This window comes from Nuphar pumila, chromosome 12 (genome assembly GCF_984573655.1).
Source record: "Nuphar pumila chromosome 12, dmNupPumi1.hap1.1, whole genome shotgun sequence".
NCBI classification, from domain to species: domain Eukaryota; kingdom Viridiplantae; phylum Streptophyta; class Magnoliopsida; order Nymphaeales; family Nymphaeaceae; genus Nuphar; species Nuphar pumila.
Window position 1 is genome coordinate 3,562,464 of NC_143260.1, and position 25,003 is coordinate 3,587,466.

At 37.0% G+C, this 25,003-nt stretch overlaps 1 protein-coding gene across 5 annotated transcripts; it reads left to right on the top strand.

Annotated features, from left to right (window-relative positions):
• The first annotated feature begins 456 nt into the window (after window positions 1–456).
• LOC149819687 (uncharacterized) lies at window positions 457–23,028 on the top strand. 5 transcript variants are annotated; one of them, XM_089982789.1, is made up of 7 exons: window positions 457–574; window positions 3,441–3,591; window positions 5,501–6,391; window positions 6,510–6,692; window positions 22,246–22,337; window positions 22,450–22,518; window positions 22,674–22,971. In XM_089982789.1, the coding sequence occupies exons 2-7, from the start codon at window positions 3,453–3,455 to the stop codon at window positions 22,836–22,838; spliced, it is 1,539 nt and encodes a 512-aa protein (XP_089838915.1). In that variant the 5' UTR covers window positions 457–574; window positions 3,441–3,452; the 3' UTR covers window positions 22,839–22,971. The 5 variants fall into 5 exon arrangements, with proteins under 5 accessions (XP_089838915.1, XP_089838913.1, XP_089838916.1 ...); XM_089982787.1 differs by having other exon boundaries at window positions 478–574; window positions 22,637–23,028; XM_089982788.1 differs by lacking the exon at window positions 457–574 and adding an exon at window positions 1,299–1,393 and having other exon boundaries at window positions 22,637–23,028.
• The last annotated feature ends 1,975 nt before the right edge of the window (window positions 23,029–25,003 follow it).

Here is a 25,003-nt window from a genome sequence, read left to right on the forward strand (position 1 = left end):
TGTAAACAGGTCGGATTTGAGTTGGATCCTACCAGATTCAAATATGAATCCAAAATGCAAATAATATATCTCAATCTGGTTGTGAATCCAGATCCGAAAAAGTAAGGTTGAATCTGAATCCGAAATGCAAGTGATAATATTTACAATTTTACACAAAAAATGCAAATGGTTTGGGTTTTTATTCTGACCAATTCCAGATCTGAATTAAAATACTCATCAGAATCTGAAAGTAATCCGATTGAACAGATCAATTCAATCTGAATGCACGTTGGGAACTTAAAAGGATCCGAATACAGATATAGCATGTAAGGCTTGGATCAAATATCCAACCATATCCGATCCATTTGCTCTATGCATGCAAGTGTGGATTTAATCTCGGGTCCAGATCTGGAGTGCGACCTAACCCGACCCATTCACATCCTCTTCTTATAAAAGGGCACGCTCGCCTTCTCTTTTTCCCTTCTCTCTCTCTCTCTCTCTCTCTCTCTCTCTCTCTCTCTGATGCATTCCGTCCTCTTGTTCTCAGCGAGAAGGGAAATCCAGGCCTTCTCTGAGCGCGTCGCGTTTCTAAGAGGTGAATTTTTTCTTCTCCTTTGTGCTTCTCCCATCATTTCTTTTACATACCTTAGGGTTTCGTTTCTGCTTTTTCCTTTCACCGATTGATAATGACAATTTGGGGCTTGTCTTTCTGTTTTATAGATTTAGCATTTTCAGGGTTTTATTGTGTTGTTTCTATTGAATTTTGTTTTTATCATTCCGAATATGTGACCAGTGGACGAGCTAGAGTTTTTAGATGAGTTTGGTTTCTTCGACCGGATTTTGTTTGATTATGAGTTCGATCGGTTTAGATTTATAGAGAAATCGGATTTCTAGGAAAAAATGTGTAGCGTGTTTCACAAGCCGAGTTGAAAGAGGCGTGGTTAGCTGATCGTCCCGCGTACTTTACGAACTACTCCGGCCACACAAAACACAGAAAATCGCTACCGCGTTGCAGTTTTCTTTGCAAAGCACAAAACACAGCAAATCGCTATACGCACAGTGATTTGTCCGGAGTTGAAAGGGCGTAAAAAAGAAAAGAAAAAAGGAAACGGATCTGAGGAATGTCATATTTTTAGATTCGTTTTTGTGTTCATTTTTTTGGGTTCTTTTGATTTTATCCTCAAAATTATTTTTCTTAATTTTGATGAAAATGGTGTGTTGGCAGTGCATCCATATGAACGTTTATTGTTTGTAGCTGTTTTTATCATTAACATTGCTTCTACTGAATTCCGATCAATCTGTCTGATTTTGAAGCACCGTTACTTTGAAATTGACTGGGATAGTTCTCCAGAGGTGCTCTATGTTTTGCCGTGGAATAAAACCAGAAGTTTAAAACAAGCATCTTTCTTTTGAGGTAGATGGCCCAGTCAAATTGTGTTTGTGCCTCTTTATTGTTTGTTAGTGCTGAATAATTTTGAGAATTGTCCCCACTATCACCAAAAAGCTAATTCAGTTTCTCTGTTGAAGACATTGTTGGCTTTCTGTACCTCTGTCTGGAAAAGGAAAAAGTGTCGGAGTTGGTTTGGGTCGACAAAAGTGTTGTTATTATTGCATTGGCTATATGATCATTGATGTTCATTTATGTGAGCTACTTTGTGGTGTGGAATGTGGACTTGCTTCATTCATCTATTCTGTAAACAGTGTAACCTCTTAGTTGCTGTTCGGCATCTCGTTTATGGAGATGCAAACTTGGGGATTCCTTTTGGTTAATGTTATATGATTCTGAGACTAAATGAGGCTACTTAGTTCACTTCATGTAACATTTGAAATCGTAAATTGTCTAATTTTTAATTAGTGAATGTGGAGCATGGCTTTATCCCAAGGCATGCTGCTTTTCAAACTTGCAGGTGCACTATTCTATCTATTTTTGTATGTTTAGGTATCATTCAGCTATTTGTGCCCCAAATTGTTAAGTAAGGTTTATTTTTTCAACTGTAATTATTTCGGCTTGTTTTATAATTCTAAAAGAAATAACAAGGCTTGATATAAACTTACCTTGGGTATATGCTGGCATCATAGTGAATCATTGGTGAAAATGTGGTTATTCACGCATACACTTGTGCTCATATGAGAATTAAGGGCAAATGTGCATATCTTTGTCAAAATATCTGACTTCATTTTACTGTTTTCGCTAATTAGAAAATGGAAATGTTTAAAAAAGCATCTAAATTATTATTTTTTTCCAAAAAAATGCACCGAGGATTGGAAATGTTTAAAAAACATTAAAAGCTTCCCTCGGTTAAGCAGACTTTTGTCATTTTAACCCACATTATTATTAATCAAAGTCTAGGTAATTGAGGAAAGAACTTTTTTGTTTCTTCTTTTTTCATCTTGTTCTGTCTTCTAGTGAAAATGCCCTTAAGTCTGTTCCACTTTTTAAAAAAGAAATAAAGTAAATACAAATATATTATTATGATTAATGTCTTTTAGAAAGCATGCTTCCTAATGGCACAGATAAATCAAATGGTTTTAGAAAGTTTTGACCACTTTCAGAGTGCTTTTGGGTTCTTCATTTGGTGTATAGTTTTGTGTATATTGATTGAAAAAGTTATTACTCTTTTGTATTTTTATTCACAAACTATCATTCATAATTGACTTCTGTATTTTTTGCACATCTTGGAAAGAGAGAAATATAGAGAAAGATGCTAAATGAAATATGCCAAGGTGCTTACTCCATAGTGCCTAGAGGCCCTAACAAATGATGTTTAAGGTGAGATTTATCACATATGAACCACGGAAACTTGGTTTCCATATGGGTTGTAGATGTATTTATGGGATAGGCCTAAGATACTTTGATATCATGTGATTCATAAAAAATGGTCATACTGGTCGTTCAATATATGTGGTATGCTGCTTACTGTATAAGGTGATCTAGATTCACAAGAATGTGATATAGCACAATTGATTGTGAGTTGCGACTTGGGAGACAATACAGAGAACCTGACAACCATTGTACATGCTTGCCAGTAGTCTCCACTTGTCTTGTTTAGGAGAAAAATTAGTTATGATATGATTTGTTGGCTCTGAAGAGGTTTTATACCAATTCCATTATGGTCGGAAGTCTTCACTGTCTGCTCAAAGTTGTTTTGGATAGATTGTTTTCCTCCCTAGTTGAGTACAAGTGTACATAATGTATAGGATGGAATGTTTATTCCTAGTATAAATGATGTTCTAGTTAATTGTTCTTAAATATTGCTCTTCTGTTTTTTTGATGTTTTTGTAAAGAAAACCTGGTCGTATATGCTTCATTTTTATGGTGTCAAGAGCCATGAACTATTTCTAAGAAATAAAATATATTCCTATGCTTTTCTTGATTGTCATATTTAGCAGTTATTTCAATCTTGTAATTCATTCTAGCGGTGCAGCATTTGTATGCAAATTTAATGAGAATTTGATGTCAGGTTTTTTCCATCATGGATTCTACGTTGGCATCTCAATCTCCAGACACATCTGATGCAAAACCATCATTTCGAAAGCCTTCCAATGATGCATCCAGTCGGAGATATCGCCGACACTCACCTGCCTCTGGATCAGTGTCACCTTCCTCAAGTGGTCTGTGACTCTGTGGCTATATTCCATTTTCTGTGTTCACTGTTATTTTATAGAAATAAATTACTATAGTTTTTATCTTTTTTAAGTTTATGTTTATTGGCTTTGTAAGTTATTACATATCTGCATCGAGTTGTATTGCCTATTGTATTCCACTGCTGTTTGCTAAGATAAGAACTGCAATGTTTAAACTTTAAACCCTTATAAGAAGTTTGTTAAAACTGATATTTGAAATTGTATTTCTGGTTTAAAATAAAAAAACAAGCAAAGGGAAAAGGATAGCGCTAACTATCTAAGAGATCATGATGTTTGATGCAATACTGCAGGTTCAGTTGTCCCCGTTGCATGCTCTATATATGTTGTGTCTCTTCATGTGCTATCTAACAAATCAAGCACAATTTTATGAACAACAATTCCTAGGCATTATGATGTATATATTTCAACTTAAATTGTAAGATAAAACAAGGAACTAGTTATAAGAAAGAAACAACCATCCTGAATTTGGCCTAATTGGGTTAGACATGAGTTAGCCATGTCAACATAGCTTTGACCAATGTTCAACTTCAATTCGAAAGTGTCATTGTCTTGACTTGTCATATGGGGGCAAATAGTCATTTCTATTTAACATGGCCAGTGTTGTGTACCCTTCTTTATGAACTACTTTCTGGGAAAGGTGGTGTCTCTTCATGAATATATTTGAACCTCTTGTTGACTATGATGTTTTAGCTGTTAGAGTTTTTCTGCTACGTATTCCCTGATTTGAAATTTCCTAGTTCTGTTAATTCTCTCTTGAAAAGGGTGAAGAGGCATAATAGGACCTGCGTTTTACAAATCTATCGTTATTTGGGCACCATATTCACTTCTTTGGGCATCTATTGAATCAAGAAATAGGTTTGATTGTACATCTTTTTGATGCAGTATGAAAAAGGAGCTATTTCAAACTACTTTAAAGGAGCTTGTTTTTTGTTGGGAAACAAGCAGAACTGTGTTTGTTCTTTCAGGAAACTGTAGTTTATTTTGTTGAAGGCATGAGAGTTGATGCAGTAGGAGAATTGATCTATAATGGAGAAAGTGTAATTTTGGTTGTCAACTTGTCATACAGTCCTAGATGAAACTAGGCGTCAAATTAGTTTGCTGAATTAAATGAAAATAATGAGGTAGATGGCAGGAATTCTATGTTCATATGGGTTTGTTTGATTTTCCTTATAAAATATTAAGTGAATTTTAGGTATTGTTGAGTTAGATATATTTACTTGCCTGTAATCTTCTAAAGGCTTAATTTTGGTAGTTCCCTGCTCAAATGTTTGCTTATCTTACAGTTTTACCCTATGTCACATGGGTGTGGGTGCAGCACTTTCAAAAAACTTGGGTGCGGGGGTGCGGCAAAAATATAAAAAATTATATATATATATATATATATATATATATATATATATATAAAGTCCAAAAGTTGGACATAAATGACCCTGGGTGCGTTGACTGCACCCAAAGTCAGGTTGACCGCATCGGGTGCGGGTGCGACGCAGGTGCGGTACCTAGTTGGCGAGTCCCTGTGACATAGGTTTTACCGATTATTTCTCCAGTTATACAGTTGATGGTAGAAACAGTATCTGATAAATCAATTTTCATGCTGTTTGGATTTATTTGATAGTTCTCTATATGTTCTGCTTAGTTCATATTTTTTTATTTCATATTTTTTTATTGTCTGTTTGTCATATGTGGGTACCAAACAATGTAAAGTTTTGGTTCTACTTTGTTTGTTGTTATATTTTCTACTGTAAATGATCGAGAGAAAAAATTGTAAATTTTGGTAGGGTGTCCAACAGACGGTTTTCCTAATCTATTACTGTCTCAAATACTTGCTATATCTGATTGCATTAGGTTCACAAACTGTTTTGGCCATTTTTGGTAGGGAGTCCAAGGCGTGGGCGTGGTCGTAGTCCAATTTACTCCAGGGAAGAAATTGTGAGGGGTGCTGATGATAGACGGAAAAGGAAGGATGATGATAGGGAATTTGGCAAGGATTCTGGCCGTAACCGCTCAAGCAAATTAATTAACTCCTACAGGTCCTCTGATCGACATTCATACGGGAGCTCACATTCCGACCACAGATATGATGAATATGGCAGATCTCGTGGGCATATTGAAGAAGAGAGAGATTACCAGAGGTCATCTTCCCGGTATGGAAGGGATTCAAAAGGTAGTAGCCATGCTGATTATACAAGACATGACAGTGATCGTGATCGATCTAAAGATGACAGGCGTCACACAGAAAAATATTCTCGAGATAAGAATTCTGATGATGGAGGGCTGAGAAGTAGAGATCATGAACGAGAAATCATGAGCCAAGAGCACCGGAGAGATGTGGATAACTCTAGAAGCAGGCAGCATAGCGTGACGGACAGGGATAAAACTGGGGAAAGGGATAGAAATAAGGATAAAAATGGAAAAGAGGATAGGACCAATAATAAGAGGAACTTGAGAGATGATGGTGAGTCACATGGAGAGCATAAAAGAAGCTCAAATACTGTTAGAGATGGTGGTGTGGATCGTTTAAAAGAAACTAGTCGCAGCAGCAACATAGAAGACAAGGTGTTGAGGAGGAAGGTGGATGACATAAAGGAACATTTTACTAGGGAGGAGCACTCTCAGGGTGTCTCTAAAAGTTCTAAATACAGAGTTAGTGAGGGGAAAGTTGATAAAAATCAAGAGAAAGCTGCTTATATGGATGAGGAGTGTGGTTCGTCTGGGAAGAACATCATCTCATCCCAGTCAGAAAAGGCTGCTGGAAATGCTGTAGATGGTACGACGTCGCAGTTGGGTCCATCAATGTATAATAATAGCTATTCCACAATAGTTTCATGTCACAGTAGGTCTCAGAAGCTTGTAACACAATTTTGACTGTGCAATTTTTATTTCAGATCAGGGGCCCAGAAAGTCCACCAACTATGGAACTGAGGAGAAGCCTTCCCCGAGTTCAAAGCAGGTGGATGACCCAGCTCAAAAAGGGATTCTGGAGCCTCCCAATTCTTCTGCAAGTGTGGCTGAGGCTACACATGATTTGAATGTTGCAAAGGTTGCTGCAATGAAAGCTGCTGAATTAGGTATGCTGCTGCTTCTAATTGCAGTTGGATTTTTTGTTTTGCTCCATTTGTATGCAATTCCAACTTCTTTCATTTCATATCCATTTTTATTGGTTTAGTAAGATCGATTTCATCTTCTAATGTGGCTCCTTGACTGTTTATACTTTATCCTTGTTAAAAATAAATGTACATATATATATATTTATATGTGTATATATAGTCATATATAAGGTAACTAGATAGTAAGTAGGAATAAGAACTACGGTTAAGTTTTTACCTTTTTTATTGTAGTTGAACTAGTCAACACATGTTGACTAGTCAAACATAAGAGTGGTTGGAGTCTCAACTGCTCTATTTAGAGCCGTTGGGACTCCAACGACTCTCTATGGAGTCCTCCTCTGTGTATAAATATGGAGCAAAGCCCCCACATAATGTATTCTTCTTTCATGGATGTTGATCAATAAAATATTATTGTTTATCCCTTGTGCTTGCCCCTTTAGCGGGAGCTCCATTTTGTGGCTTGTGTATGTTCTTTTGGTGTTTTGGTAAAACTCTTTGAGTATCTACTTTGTTGATTTGGTGAACATCTTCGGAGGACCTTGTTTTCTTTCAATGTATTGGAGACCAAGCTGATTTTTGGTACATTGGGAAATGTGCCACTCAAGATTTGGAGGAGATAAAGTCTCTTTTGCAAGGTCCATTTAAGTACTTGTGAGATTGTGTGGAGTGTTCATGATCTTCGTTAGAGGTGCTCTCTTGGTTGAGGAGTGCTCGTGAGTTTGTGCTCTTTGTTGGAGGTGCTCTCTTAGTGGTGGAGTGCTTGTGATCTTGTTTCCTTTTCCCTCTTCTCTTTTTTCCCCCTTTCTATCTTCTTTTTACTCTTTTTAGCCCTTGTAAACATGAATGACAATGATAACGTCACCATAAAACCCATCAAGCTAATGACAGAAACTATATAACATGAGCTTCGATCATGAATCACCTCGCATGGGGAAAAGGGTTGTGGGGATTAGTGGATGAATCTCTTTCGAAACCCAAGCTAATTCTTACTAAGGTAGGAGTTAAAGAAATACCTTTTACTGAGGTAGAGAAGACCAATGTTATGGTCACGTATGAAAAAAAATGAAGATAGTAGAGAATGGGTCATGCCAAGATTATGTCTTAGCTCATTAGTAGTGTTAACATCAAAAAGTGCTAGAGTCTAACGAAATTTGAACATGCAATTAAAGCATGAGACTATCTTAAGAAAATATACTCTCTTAAAGACATTGCACACATATGCAATTTATAAGACAAAATACATATTATGAATCAAGTAGAAAAAATTATTAGAGAATACTTTAGTGAGTTATCCGATTTTTGGAACGAGTTAGCTCTTCTTGAGCCTAGATGACAATGTCACGAAAACATAGAACTCCTCCAAAGGCAAATTGATAGAGAGCATTTCTATCAATTTATTAATGGTCTAAGACCATAGTTTGAGTCTACTAAATCGGCTCTTCTTCGTAGAGGTAAAGTCTTCTCTATTGAAAATACCATTGAAGATCAAGTATGAAAGAAAATAAACTAAACAAGAAGACATCTAAAGATGATAATGACTTGGTCCTAGTCGTGTCTAGGCTGGGAAACCATCTCCATGCTTACAAACCACCACCACATTATGGACACCAAACAACAATCACTATGGAAAACAAGGCAATGAGTTTAAGAAGAAAAAATTTATTTGTTATTATTTTCGAGAGTTGGGACATGATAAGACTTATTGTCCTAAATTAAAGAGACCCTATGAGAAGAAGGTAGCCTCGATTACACAAGAGTCAAGCGAGCTCAAAGATATACAATAATCAAACATTGGGAGCATGGCCTTGACTCAACTTGTAGAAGCTCTTGAACCTCTACTCAAAGGAGTTTTATCAACCGGAGCCGCGGTCTCTTCTGTTCTCTGACCCTGGTAAATCTCTTTGGCTTCTTGACTTAGGTGTCTCATTTCATATGACACCAAATGGTGATATTTTATTCGAATGTCGTAACTCAAGCTGGTCAAATGTTGTTACTGGTGATGGGACATCTCTTGAAATAAAGGGAATAAAAAATTTTGAAAATATTTTTAAACAAATTTTATTCAAAAAATTAGATATATTTCTAAATTAAACCTAAATCTTTTATCTGTCTTTCAATTATTTGACCATGGGTATAATGTTTTCTTCCCTTCTATTGGTTGTCGAGTGCATGATCGTCAGTCAGGGAAGCTGATTAGAGAATGCTGAATTTTTTGAAAATACTCAATAATACTTTTTGTTATACAACAACAACAACAACAACAACAGCAACTACGCCTTCATCCCAAAACAATTGGGGTTAGCGATATGAACCAAAAAAGAAATTCATTTTGGGTCTTCCACATTAATCCTTTTCCTCCAATCATTTTTATCCAACGCCATGTCCTCGGTGAGGTTCAAAGCATTCATATCCTTTCCTATCATCTCCATCCAAGTCTTCCTAGGCCTACCCCGACCTCTTTTAACTAATATATTTTCCCATTTCTCCAACCTTCTAACTGGAGCATCATTAGGCCTTCGCCGAATATGTCCAAACCACCGTAAACGATTCTCTCGCATCTTATTTTCAATGGGTGCAACACCTACCTTCTTACGTATCTCTTCGTTCCGAATCTTATCTTTTATTGTATTTCCACACATCCATCTAAGCATCCGCATCTCAGCTACACTCATTTTTTGAATATGATGTCTCTTGGCAGCCCAACATTCCGTACCATATAGTAAAGCGGGTCTAATAGTCGTCCTATAAAACTTTCCCTTCAACCGCAATGGCATTCTACGATCGCACAACACTCCAGTAGCACTTTTCCATTTCATCCACCCAACCTTTATCCTATGATTTACATCTCCATCAATTTCTCCATACTTTTGAATGATGGATCCCAAATATTTGAAATAATCACACCGGTATATCTTGCTCACCAAGCTTCACTACACTCCCATCACTACTTCGTTGCTTACTAAACCGACATTCCATATATTCAGTCTTACTCTTACTCAACTTAAAACCTCTAGCTTCCAATGTCTGTCTCCATAATTCTAACTTAGCATTAACCCCAGCTCTAGACTCATCAATCAAAACAATATCATCAGCAAACAACATACACCACGGTACATTTTCTTGAATTGATCTCGTAAGCTCATCCATCACTATCGCAAATAGGAAAGGGCTTAAAGCAGATCCTTGATGTAACCCAACCGTTATCGGAAAATTGGTTGTCACCCCTCCACAAGTGCGGACATTGGTTACTACTCCTTCATACATATCTTTAATTATACTAATGTACTTGAGAGAAACACCTTTCTTCATCATTATCCACCAGAGAACGTCCCTAGGTACTCTATCGTATGCCTTCTCTAAATCAATAAAAACCATATGCAAATCTTTGTTCCTCTCTCTATATCTTTCAATAAGTTGTCTAAGAAGATGTATAGCTTCCATAGTTGATCTTCCAGGCATAAAACCAAATTGATTCTCCGATATCATGACAACCTTCCTCAACCTAGACTCAATCACCCTCTCCCAAAGTTTCATAGTATGACTCATGAGTTTTATACCACGATAGTTTGTGCAATCTTGTATATCACCCTTATTCTTATATAAAGGCACCAAAGTACTCTTCCTCCACTCATTAGGCATCTTATTTGTTCGCCAAATCAAGTTAAAAAGATTTGTCAACCATTCTAAACCTTTCTCTCCCAAGCATTTCCAAGCCTCGATAGGTATACCATCTGGGCCAACTGCCCTTCTTGATTTCATTTTCTTCAAAGCCTCTGCAATTTCTTTCTTTTGAATCTTGCGCATGAAGTCACGATTTATCTCATGAAAAGGAATGGAGAAGTCTCCAAGATCTTGAGCATGACTATCATTAAATAGCTTATCAAAATAATCTTTCCATCTCTCCTTAATCTCCTCATCTTTGACTAAAACCCTTTGCGTTTCATCTTTGATCCATCTAACCATACCCAAATCCTTCGATTTCCTATCTCTCGTCTTTGCAAGCCTATAAATATCCTTCTCGCCTTCTTTGGTATCCAACTTGTCATAAACCTCCTTATATACCTTAGCCCTCGCGTTTCGAACAACTTTTTTAGCTTCCTTCTTTGCTATCATATACTTCTCCAAATTCTCATTATCACGACTCTTACTTAGATTTCTATAACACTCTCTTTTAACCTTAATAGCTAATTTGACATCCTCGTTCCACCATGATGTATCCTTACCTAGTGGTGCACCGCCTTTAGACTCACCCAATACCTCCTTAGCTACTTTTCTCATACCACCCGCTATCTTATTCCACATTGATTCTGAATCTTCCTCGAGACACCAATCAACTTCCTTAACTACCTGCTCTACAAACATTCCTTGTTTAGCTCCTTTCAGTGCCTACCACTTAATTCTAGGATCTATCCTATGTCTATCCCTTTTGCGGCATTGTCTAATTCTAAGATCTAAAATTAAGACTCTATGTTGAGTAGCTACACTTTCTCCTGGTATAACCTTACAATCGATGCAACAACCCCTATCTCTCTTTCTAAGTAGGAAAAAATCTATCTGACTCATATTAACCCCACTTTTAAATGTTACTAGGTGAGACTCCCTCTTCCTAAACCAAGTGTTTGCTAAGATCATATCATAGGACAAACAAAAATCTAAAATCCTTTCTCCACTTTCATTTCTTTCTCCTATACCATAGCCTCCATGGATATTCTCAAATCCATCCCTACTAATGCCTACATGTCCATTAAGGTCACCGCCGATGAAAAGCTTTTCTCCATAAGATGTCTCTTGTACTACTCCATCTAAATCTTCCCAAAATTGATGCTTAATGGAATCATCTAAACCTACTTGAGGTGCATAAACACTAATAATATTAATAATATCCGTACCTAATACTAATTTAATAAGTAAAATTCTATCACCCTTCCTACGGACCTCAACTACATTATCTATAAACTGACGACTCATAACAATCCCTACTCCATTCCTATTCCTATTTATTCCTGTATACCAAATCTTATATCCCCAAGCTCTATCACTTTAGCTTTCTCACCTACCCATTTGGTCTCTTGAAGACATAAAATATCAATCTTTCTCCTACACATAACATCTACTAACTCTACCAACTTACCAGTTAAAGACCCTATGTTCCAAGTGGCTAACCTAATTTTATGGTCTTGGACTAACTTCTTTACCCCCACCCGTCCAACAAAGTGAGGGAACCCTTGCCTATTTGACACCACACCCGGGCGCCGGTGTGACGCGTCGCTTCTGGGCGACGACCTAGCAACCCTTGCACATTTATCACTGCCTCCGGGCCTAGAGAGTACAACGCGTCGCTCAGTAGGGAACGCCCCAACAAAATTCTCATATTGGTTCATTTTCATAGGATATGGCATAAAATATTTGGATTTATGGCATAAAATATTCTTTTTGTAAATTCTCATAATACTTTTTGTTATAATATTCAAAATTTTGATTTGGATTTATGGCATAAAATATTTGACCATCCTAATATATCCAAAATCCAGCACTTTCCAAATATGGAAAAATTGTGTAATCTTGAAAATTTTACATGTAAAGATTGTATTTTTGGCAAAATAAAAAGATTACAATTCCAAGAAAGAACTTTTGTCTCTACATGATCGTTTGAGTTAGTTCATTCGGATGTTTGGGGTCCAACGCTTGTTATATCTAAGGGTGAGTTTGCATATTATGTAATCTTTGTTGATGATTTTACCAGACACACGAGGATTTATTTCCTTAAACACAAATATGAAGTTTTTTCATATTTTCAAATATTTCACAATGTGGTCAAAAATAAATTTCAAAAGGCTGTCTATATCTTTCGCACTGATTGGGGGGGGGGATTTTATTAAAAGATTTTAAAGATTACCTAGAAGCAAATGGTATTACACATAAATAATCTTGTCTCTACACTCCACAACAAAACAACTTGGCCGAAAGAAAACATTAGGCAGATCATAATAAGAACTTTGCTTATTTCAAATCAAGTACCTAAAAAATTTTGGGCCGAAGCCACACTGACTGCAATTTACCTTATTAACAGAATGACATTTGTCATCTTGAAAAACGTTTTAAACTTACTCTTGATTATTCTAGATTAAGAGTTTTTGGGTGCCAATGTTTTATTTTTATTGATAAAAATGATAAACTTTCTTGTCGTGCTATTCTTTGTGTTTTATTGAAATATACAAATAATAAAAAAGGCTATAGATGCATTGATTTTAAAAGTAAGAAATTATATGTTTCAAGAAATGTGTCTTTCTTAGAAAAATAATTTATTTGAAATTGAAAATCATTGAAAATCCTAAGGAAATAACTGAGTATTTTTTCCTATTAGATCTAATTCCAAAGTTTGGTGATTGTGATGTTGATCTTGATGATGATAAGGATATCATAAATGATATGGTGAATGAAGAAGTATCTCATGATAATGAGATAAGTGAAGAACAACTTTGAGATCAGAATTGTATCCAATATTCCAGGCGTAGTAGTAACCCTTGAGAAATTTGTGTCCTATGAGTCTGTGTCAAATTTACATTGCATTGATACATTCTTATATAGAACCCTCAAACTATGTTGAAGAAGAAAGACATTCTAATCGGGTAGAAGCCATGAAGGTAAAATTAGATGCTTTCGAATAGGCGAATACTTAGACTATCCAAGATATTCCTCTAGGAAAGAAACCCATAGGTTGTCGATGGATATATAAGATGAAAACTAAGAGTGATGAAACTTTTGAAAGGTATAAAACTAGGTTAGTTGTCAAGGAATATTCTCAAGAGTATGGAATGGATTATGAGGAAACCTTCGTCTCTATTGCTAAGATGACCACAATTAGAATAGTATTAGCCCTTGCATTTATGAAAAAATGATATATATATCAAATGAATGTTAAGAAGACATTTTTCAATGAAAAATTAGTTGAAGAAGTTTATATGGAGGTACCGCCCGACATAATTATTCCTAAAGAAAAGGCTCTTCATTTAGATAAAGCTCTCTATGGCCTTAAACAAGCTCTTAAGGCTTGATATGACATGTTTAGTCAAGTTATACTTGATATTGGATTTCAATCTTGTCTAACTGACATAACTTTATTTGTTAAGATTTTGTATTATTATTGTTCTTCTTTATGTGGATGACATGATCATCACTTGAAGTGATAAACAGAGAGTTGAACATATTAAACTTTTTAAAACACGTTTTGAAATGACTGATTTGAGATTTTTAAAATATTTTTTTGGTATAAAAGTTGTTTATTCTTCTAGAGGGTATTTGTTGACTCAATCTAAATTTGTTTTAGATATTGTTGTCAGGTCTGATATCTCAGATGATAAGAAGGTTGATACTCTTGAAGTTGTCAATGTAAAAAATAAAGATTGATGACGGAGAACCACTCGAAAACCCAACACCTTACAAACAACTTATCGGGGTATTGTATTATCTCTCAATTAGAAGGTCTGACATTGTAAATCCAGTTCACACAACAAGCCAGTATCAGCATGCTTCCGCCACTGTTCATATATAAGCAATTTTGCGCATTATTAGATATATCAAAACTTTTATTTTTTGAGGACTTTTCTTGTCTACTTCTTTCTCTTTAGATTTAATTGCTTATACTGATGTTAACTGGGGAGGTTATTCAAATAACCGACACTCAGCCACTGGTTTTTGTGTGTTTTTGGGTGATTCGTTGATTTTATGGATGTACAATAAGCCACAAAAGGTTTTTCTCTCTTCAACTGAAGCAGAATATCGAGCTATGACTACAACCACTATAGAGGTAGTCTAGCTAAGGAGGTTAATGGCTGACATGGGTGTTCAGAGGAAAGGAACATCACGACCGTGTTGTGACAACAAAAGTTTCATATACATTGTCAGCCGGACCTTCTAGGAATGAACCAAACACATTGAGACGGACTGTCACTATATACGAGAGGAATTCCTATACGGTACTATCGATCTTCCTTACGTTCAAAATATCAATTGGCGGACTTCTTCACTAAATCTCTCGTTGCTTCTAGATTTCACATTATCTTAGAAAAACTTTCAGTTATCCAACCGTAAATTAGCGGGAGAGTGTTAAAAATAAATAAATAAATTTATTTATTTATTTATTTATTTATGTGTATATATATAGTTATACATAATGTAACTAGATAGTAAGTAGGAATAGGAACTAGGGTTAAGTTTTTACCTTTTTTATTGTAGATGAACTATTCAACACATGTTGACTAGTCAAACATAAGAGTCGTTGGGGTTCCCGTTGTGACTCCCAACAACTCTCTGTGTAGTCCTGCTCTTTTGTGTATAAATATGGAGAAAAGCTCCCACATAATGTATGCTTCTTGCATGGATGTTGATCAATAAAATATTATTTTTTATCCTTTGTGCTTGCTACTTTAGTGGGAGTTTGTGTGTGAGCTCATTTTATGGCTTGTGTATGTTCTTTTGGTGTTTTGGTGGAACTCTGAGTGTCAACTTTGTTGATTTGGTGAATATCTTTGGAGGACCTTGTTTTCTTTCTATCCTCATCAACATGATGTAATGAAATATGCGGAAGAATCCAAGAATGCTAAAGCATTCACTATGTCCCACACGGACAAATGCAACAAGCATAAGAGAGGAAATCCACTAAGGGATATACGAAAGGCCTTATAAAAAGGCTACACACATGAAAAATAATATCACTATTATTGAAGAGGAGCTCTCAAGAGCAATGCAACATACAAGGGGGGTTCCCCTTATTTATAAGAAAAGGAGACCAAAGGGGCTCCCAATAGAGTCGTTGGGAGCCCCCAACGGTCACAATTGTGACCGTTGGGGGCCCCAATGACTCTATTGTGGGGCCCCTTTTCGGTATCCAAAAAGTATTTTAAAAAATAAAAAAACAAAAAATAAAAAACAGGAAAATAAAAGAAATAAAACAAGTACCCCTATTGGGTACTTGTGAAATGACCATAATACCCCTATCGGGTATTATGGTGAATATACATCTATATTTATATATATATAGATGTATATTAATACATATGTTTTAACACCCCCCCTCAAACTTTACGGGGGAATGACCGAAAGTTTGCCAAGGAGGAACAAGAAGCGAGGAGCAGGCAGGGCTTTGGTGAAGAAATCTGCAAGTTGATATTCTGAAGTGACATATGGCAGTGTAACTGTCCCACGAAGATATTCATCACGTACATAATGACAGTCCATTTCAATATGTTTAGTCCTCTCATGGAAAGTGTGGTTGCTGGCAATGTAGATGGCACTTTTGTTGTCGCAACAAAGCTTCGAAGCCCCGGTAATTTCGACTCCCATATCTTGAAGAAGACTTCGAAGCCACACCAGCTCCATTGTAGTAGTTGCCATAGCCCTGTATTCTGCTTCAGTAGAAGACAATGAGACTTTCTGCTGTTTCTTGCACCTCCAAACAATTAGCGAATCTCCTAGGAAAACACAAAAGCCAGTAGTTGAGATTCGATCATTTGGGTTTCCTCCCCAGTCAGCATCAGTATAAGCTAGTAAATCTAAGGAAGAGATTGAGGATAGGAATAACCCTTTAGTCAAAGTATTTTTAATATATCGAATGATCCGGATCACAACACTCATATGCACAGATGTGAGAGCATGCTGAAATTGGCTTGCAGAGTGCACAGCATGAGCAATATCCGGCCTGGTGATAGTCAGATAGGTGAGGGAGCCTATGAGTTGCCTGTAGGGCGTATGATCATCCAGCAGAACTCCATCCTCCAGTCGTAGTTTAGCATTGATAACCTCGGGAGTCTCCACCTTTTTATCATCTGAAATCCCAGATTTGGAACATATGTCTGCAGCAAGCTTCATCTGTGACAATATATACCTTCGAGGAGAGTATGCAACTTCTATACCAAGAAAGTACCTGAGAAAACCCAGATCAGACATATCAAAATTATGTTTTAACATATTTTTAACTTTAAGAATACCACTTTCATCATTGCCAGTGATGATCATATCATCAACATAAAGCAGAAGGATGATGATACTATTACCTGCACGTTTAACAAAAAGAGCAGTGTCAGTATAACATGAGCGAAATCCCAATTGTAACATGATAGCACTAAATCTATCATACCAAGCCTTAGGGGCTTGTTTAAGACCATATAAAGCTTTTAATAACCGAAGGGTTTGACCTTGGTTAACACTGATTCCCGGCGGAGGGTTCATATATACTTCTTCATTCAACTGACCATTAAGAAAGGCATTTTTAACATCTAATTGGAATATAGGTCATTTCTTAGATGATGCTACCGCAATTAAAGTTCTAACGCTTGTCATGTGAGCCACGGGAGCAAAAGTCTCCTCATAATCGATGCCATATTCTTGTGAGTATCCCTTAGCAACTAATCTAGCTTTATAACGCTCTAGGGAACCATCACTTTTTGTTTTGACTTTGTAGACCCATCGACATCCTATAGCTTTCTTAGTTGGAGGAAGGTGAACTATTTCCCAAGTTTTAGCTTTATTTAAAGCATCTAGTTCAACTTTCATTGCTTCAACCCAATGAGGTATACTTTTTGCTTGATTATAATGGGAGGGTTTATAGTAAGAATGCAAGGCTATTAGACAAGCTCTATATTTAGGTGAGAGAGTTTCATATGAGACAAACCTATTAGGTGGAATTGATTCTCTAGAAGAACGCCTAAGGGAGGTCTCTTCTAGGGGTTCATTAAGCCGCAAGAATTTTTCTAAAGCACTAATAGGTTGGGCTTCCTCACGCCGAGTGTATACTTGGAGATTGTCACCATTAGTTGGTGATACATCATTATCATGAGAATCATGAGTATTTTCTAAAACTTCCGGATGACTCAAAGAGTCATCATTTGAATCTTCTAAAAGATCATTGATAAACATATAATCAATTTCATTTGATTTTTCCAATATGTCAAATCCATTTTCATCTTCTAAAAAGGTTACATCTTTGGAGACAAATAACTTATTGTTTTTATGATCAAAGCATCTATAGCCTTTTTGATTTTCACCATATCCTAAAAATACACATTCTATTGCTTTAGGTGACAATTTATCTCTTTTATGTAAAAGAACAAAGCATTTACACCAAAAAATTCGAAGATGATTGTAGTCGGGTGTCATATTAAAAAGTTTTTCATAAGGAGAGATATTGTTCAATTTTGAAGATGGCATCCTATTGATTAAATAGGTGGAGGTTAACACGGCTTCGGCCCAAAAATTTTTAGGAATATTTTTAGAAATGAGTAAGGATCTAGTGGTTTCCAAAATATGCCTATGTTTTCTTTCCGCTAGTCCGTTTTGTTGAGGAGTTCTTGGGCAAGATTTTTGATGACAAATGCCATGTTGTTTTAGATATGATTGAAAATCATTTGATAAGTACTCTCCACCCGAATCGGATCTAAGAATGGATATTTGACTTTGAAATTGATTTTGAACTTTTGCATGAAATTCTTTAAAGAAGTTAAAAACTTTCGATTTAAAGTTAAGAAAATAAATCCATACATATCTAGTATAATCATCAATAAAAGTAACATAATATGAATAACCACCTTTAGATAGAACCGGAGATGGCCCCCAAACATCGGAATGCACCAATTCAAAAGGTCTTGTTGTCACAAAGGATCTAATAGGAAAAGGAGTAGACTTCATTTTGCCAAAAATACAATCTTTGCAATTGATATCTTTTTCTTTACAAAACTTGTGTCTAAAAGGAAAAAGATACATTTTAGAGTAACTTGATGTCCAAGCCTTTTATGCCAAGTTTCAATATTTTTGTCTTGGACATAAGTACAAAATGAGGTATTTGGAAGCATTAAATTATCCATAAAATAAAGGTCTCCCTTCCTATGGCCTTGCCCAATCCGCTTTCCGGACCGGAGATCCTGCACAAAGCACGCTTGGGATGAGAAAGATATTTCACATCCATGGTCGGCTATTTGAGAAACGGAAAAGAGGTTAAGATTTAATTTTGGAACTATTCTAACTTTTGGAACAAGGAAATTTTGAACATTTTTAGAATCAAGAGTTCCAACACCATTTATTTTAAGAAAAGTTCCATCGGCCGTAGAGACACAAGACATTTTTGAATTGGTGTGCACATTGGTTAATGCATTTTCATGAGGGGTCATGTGAAAAGAAGTTCCGGAATCTAAAATCCAAGAGTACGTACCGGGAGGTGATGATGAGGCAATTGCGGCACCGGAGGTAGAAGTAGCCTTTAGAATTTGTTGGAGAGCCAAGAAAATTTGTCCAAGAGTATCTTTGAGATCCCCGTTCTTGCCATCATCTTCTTTGGTGGATGATTCTTCAACGGAAGGCACTTTTGGCTTGAATGCTCCATTTAGCTTTGGGCAAACAGGTTTAATATGTCCCGGCTCATAACAATGATGACATATAATCATTTTTCTTCCACCACTCCCTTGCTTACCAAAATGAGGTGGTTTGTATGTTTTGACATGATTGCCGGGTTTAGATACGGCAAGAACTTCATCAATGCTTTTACCCATATTATGCCTAGTCTCTTCTTGAGTAATCTCGGCAATAGCCTCTTCTAAGGGAGGAAACGTGGATCTATGGAGAAGTGAGGATCTAACTTGTTCAAATTCGGGACGAAGCCCAAATAAAAATTGAAACAATCTTATCTTGTTCCATTTGTTTTTGTCTTAGTACCACATTCTCCATAGACACCCATTTAGGCTCTAAAAGAGTCAATTCATCCCATAAAGGATTTAGAGCACTATAATAGTCTTGTATGCTCATGTCACCTTGTTTTGTGGTTCTCACTTTTTCTTGCAAAAAATAAGCTCTTGCAAGATCCTTTTAGGTAAACATACCCTTCATAAAAAACCAAACTTCATTTGCCCGGCGGAATTTTGCAATATTTGCACATACCTTAAGTTCAACATTATTCATAAACCATGCTAGGATTTTTGCATGGTTACTCTCCCAATCTTCCATTTGATGATGATAATCTTCAATAGCCTTGAGACGAGCATCACCTTCAAGTGTTTTCTCTTGATCTTCTTCCATCTTTGTGAGCTTAAGTTGGGGTTCCGGAATGGTCCCCATTACATAACCCCAAAGCTTCTTCCCTTTGAGATTATTCTCCATTGCGGATGCCCACATCATGTAATTTTTTCCATTGAGCTTGAATGATAGATCGATCTTGACTTCCATTGCTACAAAATGGAGGTGAGAGAAAAAAGAAAAAAAAAAGTAGAGAGATACACGATTTTACCTTAGAAGATCGTATGGCTCTGATACCATGTAATGAAATATGCGGAAGAATCCAAGAATGCTAAAGCATTCACTATGTCCCACACGGACAAATGCAACAAGCATAAGAGAGGAAATCCACTAAGGGATATACGAAAGGTCTTATAAAAAGGCTACACACATGAAAAATAATATCACTATTATTGAAGAGGAGCTCTCAAGAGCAATGCAACATACAAGGGGGGTTCCCCCTATTTATAAGAAAAGGAGACCAAAGGGGCTCCCAATAGAGTCGTTGGGAGCCCCCAACGGTCACAATTGTGACCGTTGGGGGCCCCAACGACTCCATTGTGGGGCCCCTTTTCGGTATCCAAAAAGTATTTTAAAAAATAAAAAAACAAAAAATAAAAAACAGGAAAATAAAAGAAATAAAACAAGTACCCCTATTGGGTACTTGTGAAATGACCATAATACCCCTATCGGGTATTATGGTGAATATACATCTATATTTATATATATATATAGATGTATATTAATACATATGTTTTAACACATGAATGCTTGTTGTTTCATCCCCCCTGTTGGAACTCTGTTGATCAATGAATGGTTTATTAGTAGACTTTATGGTTGACAAAGAGATGACTTTGTATCCTCGTTGCCCCTTTGTTTGTAATGCTGAAAAACCGAGCTGAAGAAAATTATTGAATAGAACAAATTTCTAAAAATCAGTTTTATGATAGGAAAAATTCCTCTACCTAGGGAGATGGAGGAATTTTTCATATCAAAAATTTTCTTTCTACATTCGCACAGCCCTCACCCTCAATTCATCTCATGGAGTCCGTCACTCTATTGCCTTTCTCTATTATCATCCTATGCACCTCCATTCTCAGTTGTCCCTCTCTTTCTCACTCTCTCTGTGTGAAAGGGGTCTGATCTACAACCCATTTTTTTGGGATAAAGAGTATTTATCTTAGATAAAGAGTATTATGTAATCATGAAACAAGAATATATTTGTTCTGGGTCATGATTCTTGTGGAATGTGAATCATCCAAAATCTATGAATGTGTATCTTTTTTACTTTCCTGGCACCAGATTAGAGATCATAACGGCTCTCTGCAAGGTTTTCATGGTACAGTATGCAAGATTACAAGTGCAAAAACTGAAAGTATTCACAATAAAAAAACCTAATGATAATGATATGGGAACCTAAGCATTTTATGTTACTATAAAACTTCCAATCCACATTTTTATCACATTTTCCAGCATTTTTTTTCTCTTGTCACACAAACAAGCGAAAATCTTTCATTTTGAAAAGTTCTCATTATGAAAATTTTCTTTTCTTATGAGATTTTTTCTTGCTTCCAAATATGCCCTTGATGTTCACATAAATTTTTCCAAGTGAAATCCAAATGTTGTGGACCAGAATCATGCTCTTCTCTAATGAGCTTTCCTTTTTGTTTCACTTCTCTGTATGATTCCGCCATTGCTGTCACCTTGTAATTGTGCATCTATCTCCATCCACATCGCCAACTTTTTTAACTGCACCTGATTGCAGCTTATGCTCTAATTTTTCTCATTCATTTGTGGTTTTGCTGAGGTGTGGCTTTATTTGTGTACCTGTCTTTATGTATTGTGTTCATCTTCATATTATTTTGTGTCCAAAAGGTGTTGAATTCCAAATAGTGTCGGCTACTTTTATTATACAATTTCTGTAATTACTAGTTGACTGGATCCCAAGACCGTCTTTTTGCAAGTGCCCTATTGCTGTGACCCCACACAAATGGAGTGAAGTGGATAGAGCTCGTTCAATGATATGGAATGTGTATTTGAATGCTTGTGTCTCAGAAGGGTTTTTCTGTTTGTTTGTTTTCGATCTTGTAGGCCAGGGCAACGGTTAGCAATGACTGTTCAATTAGGGGCATTGGTTGGATTTACTTCTCAATTTCACCATCTATACTCCATGATTCTGCTTTGATTAAATTATAACTTTTATTCTTTACACCTTGCAGTTGATGGTTTCATCTTTAGTAGAAAATAGGCAGTATATAACCATTCAACCCACTACAAGGTGATTCTTTGTTGTTTCTACTTGACGCATTCCTGTTGTCTCTCTCTCTCTCTACATTTTCTTTTATATTTTTTATGCTTTTACATCGGGTTGTTTGCCATTTATCTATAACCTAGGCCTATGGTTTTAGTGTTTCATTTTTTCATAGTAAAATCTTGATGCTTTCTTGATACTGAGGAGCTGCATATCGGTTGGCAGTAAACAAAAATCTTGTAGGGATTGGTTACCTGTCTACAGATCAAAAGAAAAAGTTACTATGGGGTGATAAGAAGAATTCCACGTCAGAAGAGGTAAAATTTCCGAATTTTCTTTCAGCTAATTTAATTTAATTTAATTTAGTCACTCTTTTGTGTACGATTTGGAGGTATTTTCTCCATCTGATTTCTTTTCCTTCTGTAACAGTCTGGCAACCGCTGGGACATGACTTTATTTTCTGACAGAGAGCGCCAAGAGAAATTCAACAAACTCATGGTAATTACTGGAAGTGCTCACTTATTTAGTTTCAAGTTACAATGTTGTTGCATTGTGATGTCTGTTCTATTTGGTAATGGATTCTCCTATGATTTCTTGACCCCTAACACATTTTTAGAGTCTGAGGTTGCCTTGGTACATATGGCCAATTGTAGGGTGTGAAAGGCGAGCTGAAACTAGACAACAAAGACGAAGACAAGGAAAGTGCAGACAGCCTTCTTCGTGCCGAGAAGCAGAAGGAGCTCCAGCTCGATCTAGAGAAGCAATATACAGCAGGACTGCGGCGCAGGGATGGCCGTACAGTGGGCCTCGGTCTTTAGTAATCGCTTGTCCTTTTCAAACTGTAAGAAATATTTTCTCTACACTTCTCTCTATTTTTAGCTTCTGGCATGGAACTATGTTTGTTGTCTGCACTTTCTGGGTTGGTCTAATTTCAGACACTGATGAAGAAAACTGTAAGCTCAGCCCCCTGTTCCCATTTGGATGAACCATGTAGAGAGCTTCAGAGTCCTTGTACCCTGTAACGGGATCAAACTGAGCTGGCATGTAGGTTAGCTCACTATTTCCTGTTTCTGCACCAGTTGGTGCAGCATACTTGACACTGCCTGAAGCGGCTCCATGACACGGATGCCGATCTTGGTCGGCTCTTTCTTCGTTCCAGTACCTGTCTTGGGTTGCTATGATGCGCGGCCCATATATTCTCGTCCAGAAGCTTGGTATTCTCAGGTGGTCACCTGCTTCTTGCTCTCTAGTTGCGTTGAACAAAGCCACTTGTTTCCTTGAGCAGGGTCCTGATTGGCGTTGAGGCAGGCATCAGGGTGTTTTGGAGGGCTAGACTCTCCTGCCCTTTCCAATAATGAAAGATGGTGTCTATACTCCGATTGCAGCATTGCATTTGATTGCCCTCTAGGTAGGTTGGATGAGAGTTTTCAGCTGGGTGTTAGGGCTGGGAATGACCAGAAAACTGTGAGAAAGCTGGACGATCTTGACTATTGGACTTTTTTTCTTGGAAGACTGGGGACAAGGGAGTTTGCGGTGAGGGTGGTTGTCTCGTGGGTTTGGGGGGTGGTAGTGTTTTTGAAGAGGTTTTCGAGTCATGGGATGTACGTTGGAGAAAAGGGGAGGAAAATTTTGTGGATTTGGTCAAGATGGTGGGCATATTGTGATTGGGAATTAGTTTTAGGGAATCCGCTTTTCTCTTCAACTCGTCTAGTTTAATTTGTAAATTTGGTTGGTTACCTCGGTTCCTATGTCCCAAAAATATTTTACCAGGGACAACATGCTCATATATGTATGGGATAGTTTCTTGATCTCGTTGCAATTCACGGTTATCCGCATGGCAATCATCCGTTGATTGTGTCTGCACATCAGCTGTCTGGAGGATTGGTGGACTGTGTATGAGATTAATGCTGGTTATTCCCTGCCACCGTGTTTTTGATATTTACACGAGAAACCGCTCTCAGGATCAGAGACCTAGCTGGCTTTGCCTGTCGCACTTATGATCAACCCTAACCACCTAGACAAGGCCCTTTTCACTGCACCAAACCCCTTGGGGCTAGTCCAAGCACATATAGATTCTAATTGACTAGCCCAAATCTGAAAATAAAAAAGGAATTTTCTCGAGTGAACAAGATCATGCTCAAGTGCTTTATATCTCACTATATTGATGTTTTTTTCTTTGTTCGATTTATAACCTAAATAAATCGCATGGTTGTGTTGGCTCAGCCTGTCATATCTGTGGTTGTCGTGCCGGCAGTATAAAACTCTGAGGCTATAACCCCCCCCCCCCCCCCCACCGCATATGCTGGGCATCGGCTTGCTATATTTATGTTTACAAATAAACTGCTTGCCTTTTCCGAGGTTAGTCTATTGCATTGCGTGCTTGGTATCCAAAATGCCAATAATCATAGTTATCAATAATTAATTGCATTAGGTTAGCCCATACGAGATGGCATTAGTGACCCAACAGCTCCTTGACAGGAAAAGAGAGAGAGAGAGCATCAAATCAAATTAAATGTATTCCTCCAAGGTTAAATATCATTAATTTTATTTGAGAGTAAGGTTGAATACCATTAATGCTTTACTGAGTAGTACGTAGGACGTGGTCATCTTATCTTTCATGTGTTACTATGCTGCCACACGCTGCCCGTGTGACTAAGGGTGTCAAATGGTCGGATGAACTTAGGTGAGTCCAGTCATAGACTCAACTCTGATGCGCTGGTACCGGGTTTTGGTTCCGACTGGACCTACCATTAGCCATAGGCAAATCATACCCAGGTCCTGTAAGGATGACATAAATCAGACGTGGACCACACCTAATAAAATGATGCATTTTTATGTTTTGTATGCATAAAAATAAAAGACCTTAGTTTTTTTTTATAATGAAGTAGCCCTCATCTAGAACCAGGTCACTTAATGGGCTCTCGACTCAGTTTGAGGTAAAACTTCCGGTTGAGGACACATCACCCAGCCTTAGTGTCCCAAC

Coding starts and splice junctions, on each gene's coding strand:
- LOC149819687 (XM_089982787.1), top strand. CDS start 3,453: ATGGATTCTACGTTGGCATCTCAATCTCCAGACACATCTGATGCAAAA. Junction 3,592..5,500: donor AGTGTCACCTTCCTCAAGTG/GTCTGTGACTCT, acceptor CATTTTTGGTAG/GGAGTCCAAGGCGTGGGCGT. Junction 6,392..6,509: donor TGCTGGAAATGCTGTAGATG/GTACGACGTCGC, acceptor TTTTTATTTCAG/ATCAGGGGCCCAGAAAGTCC.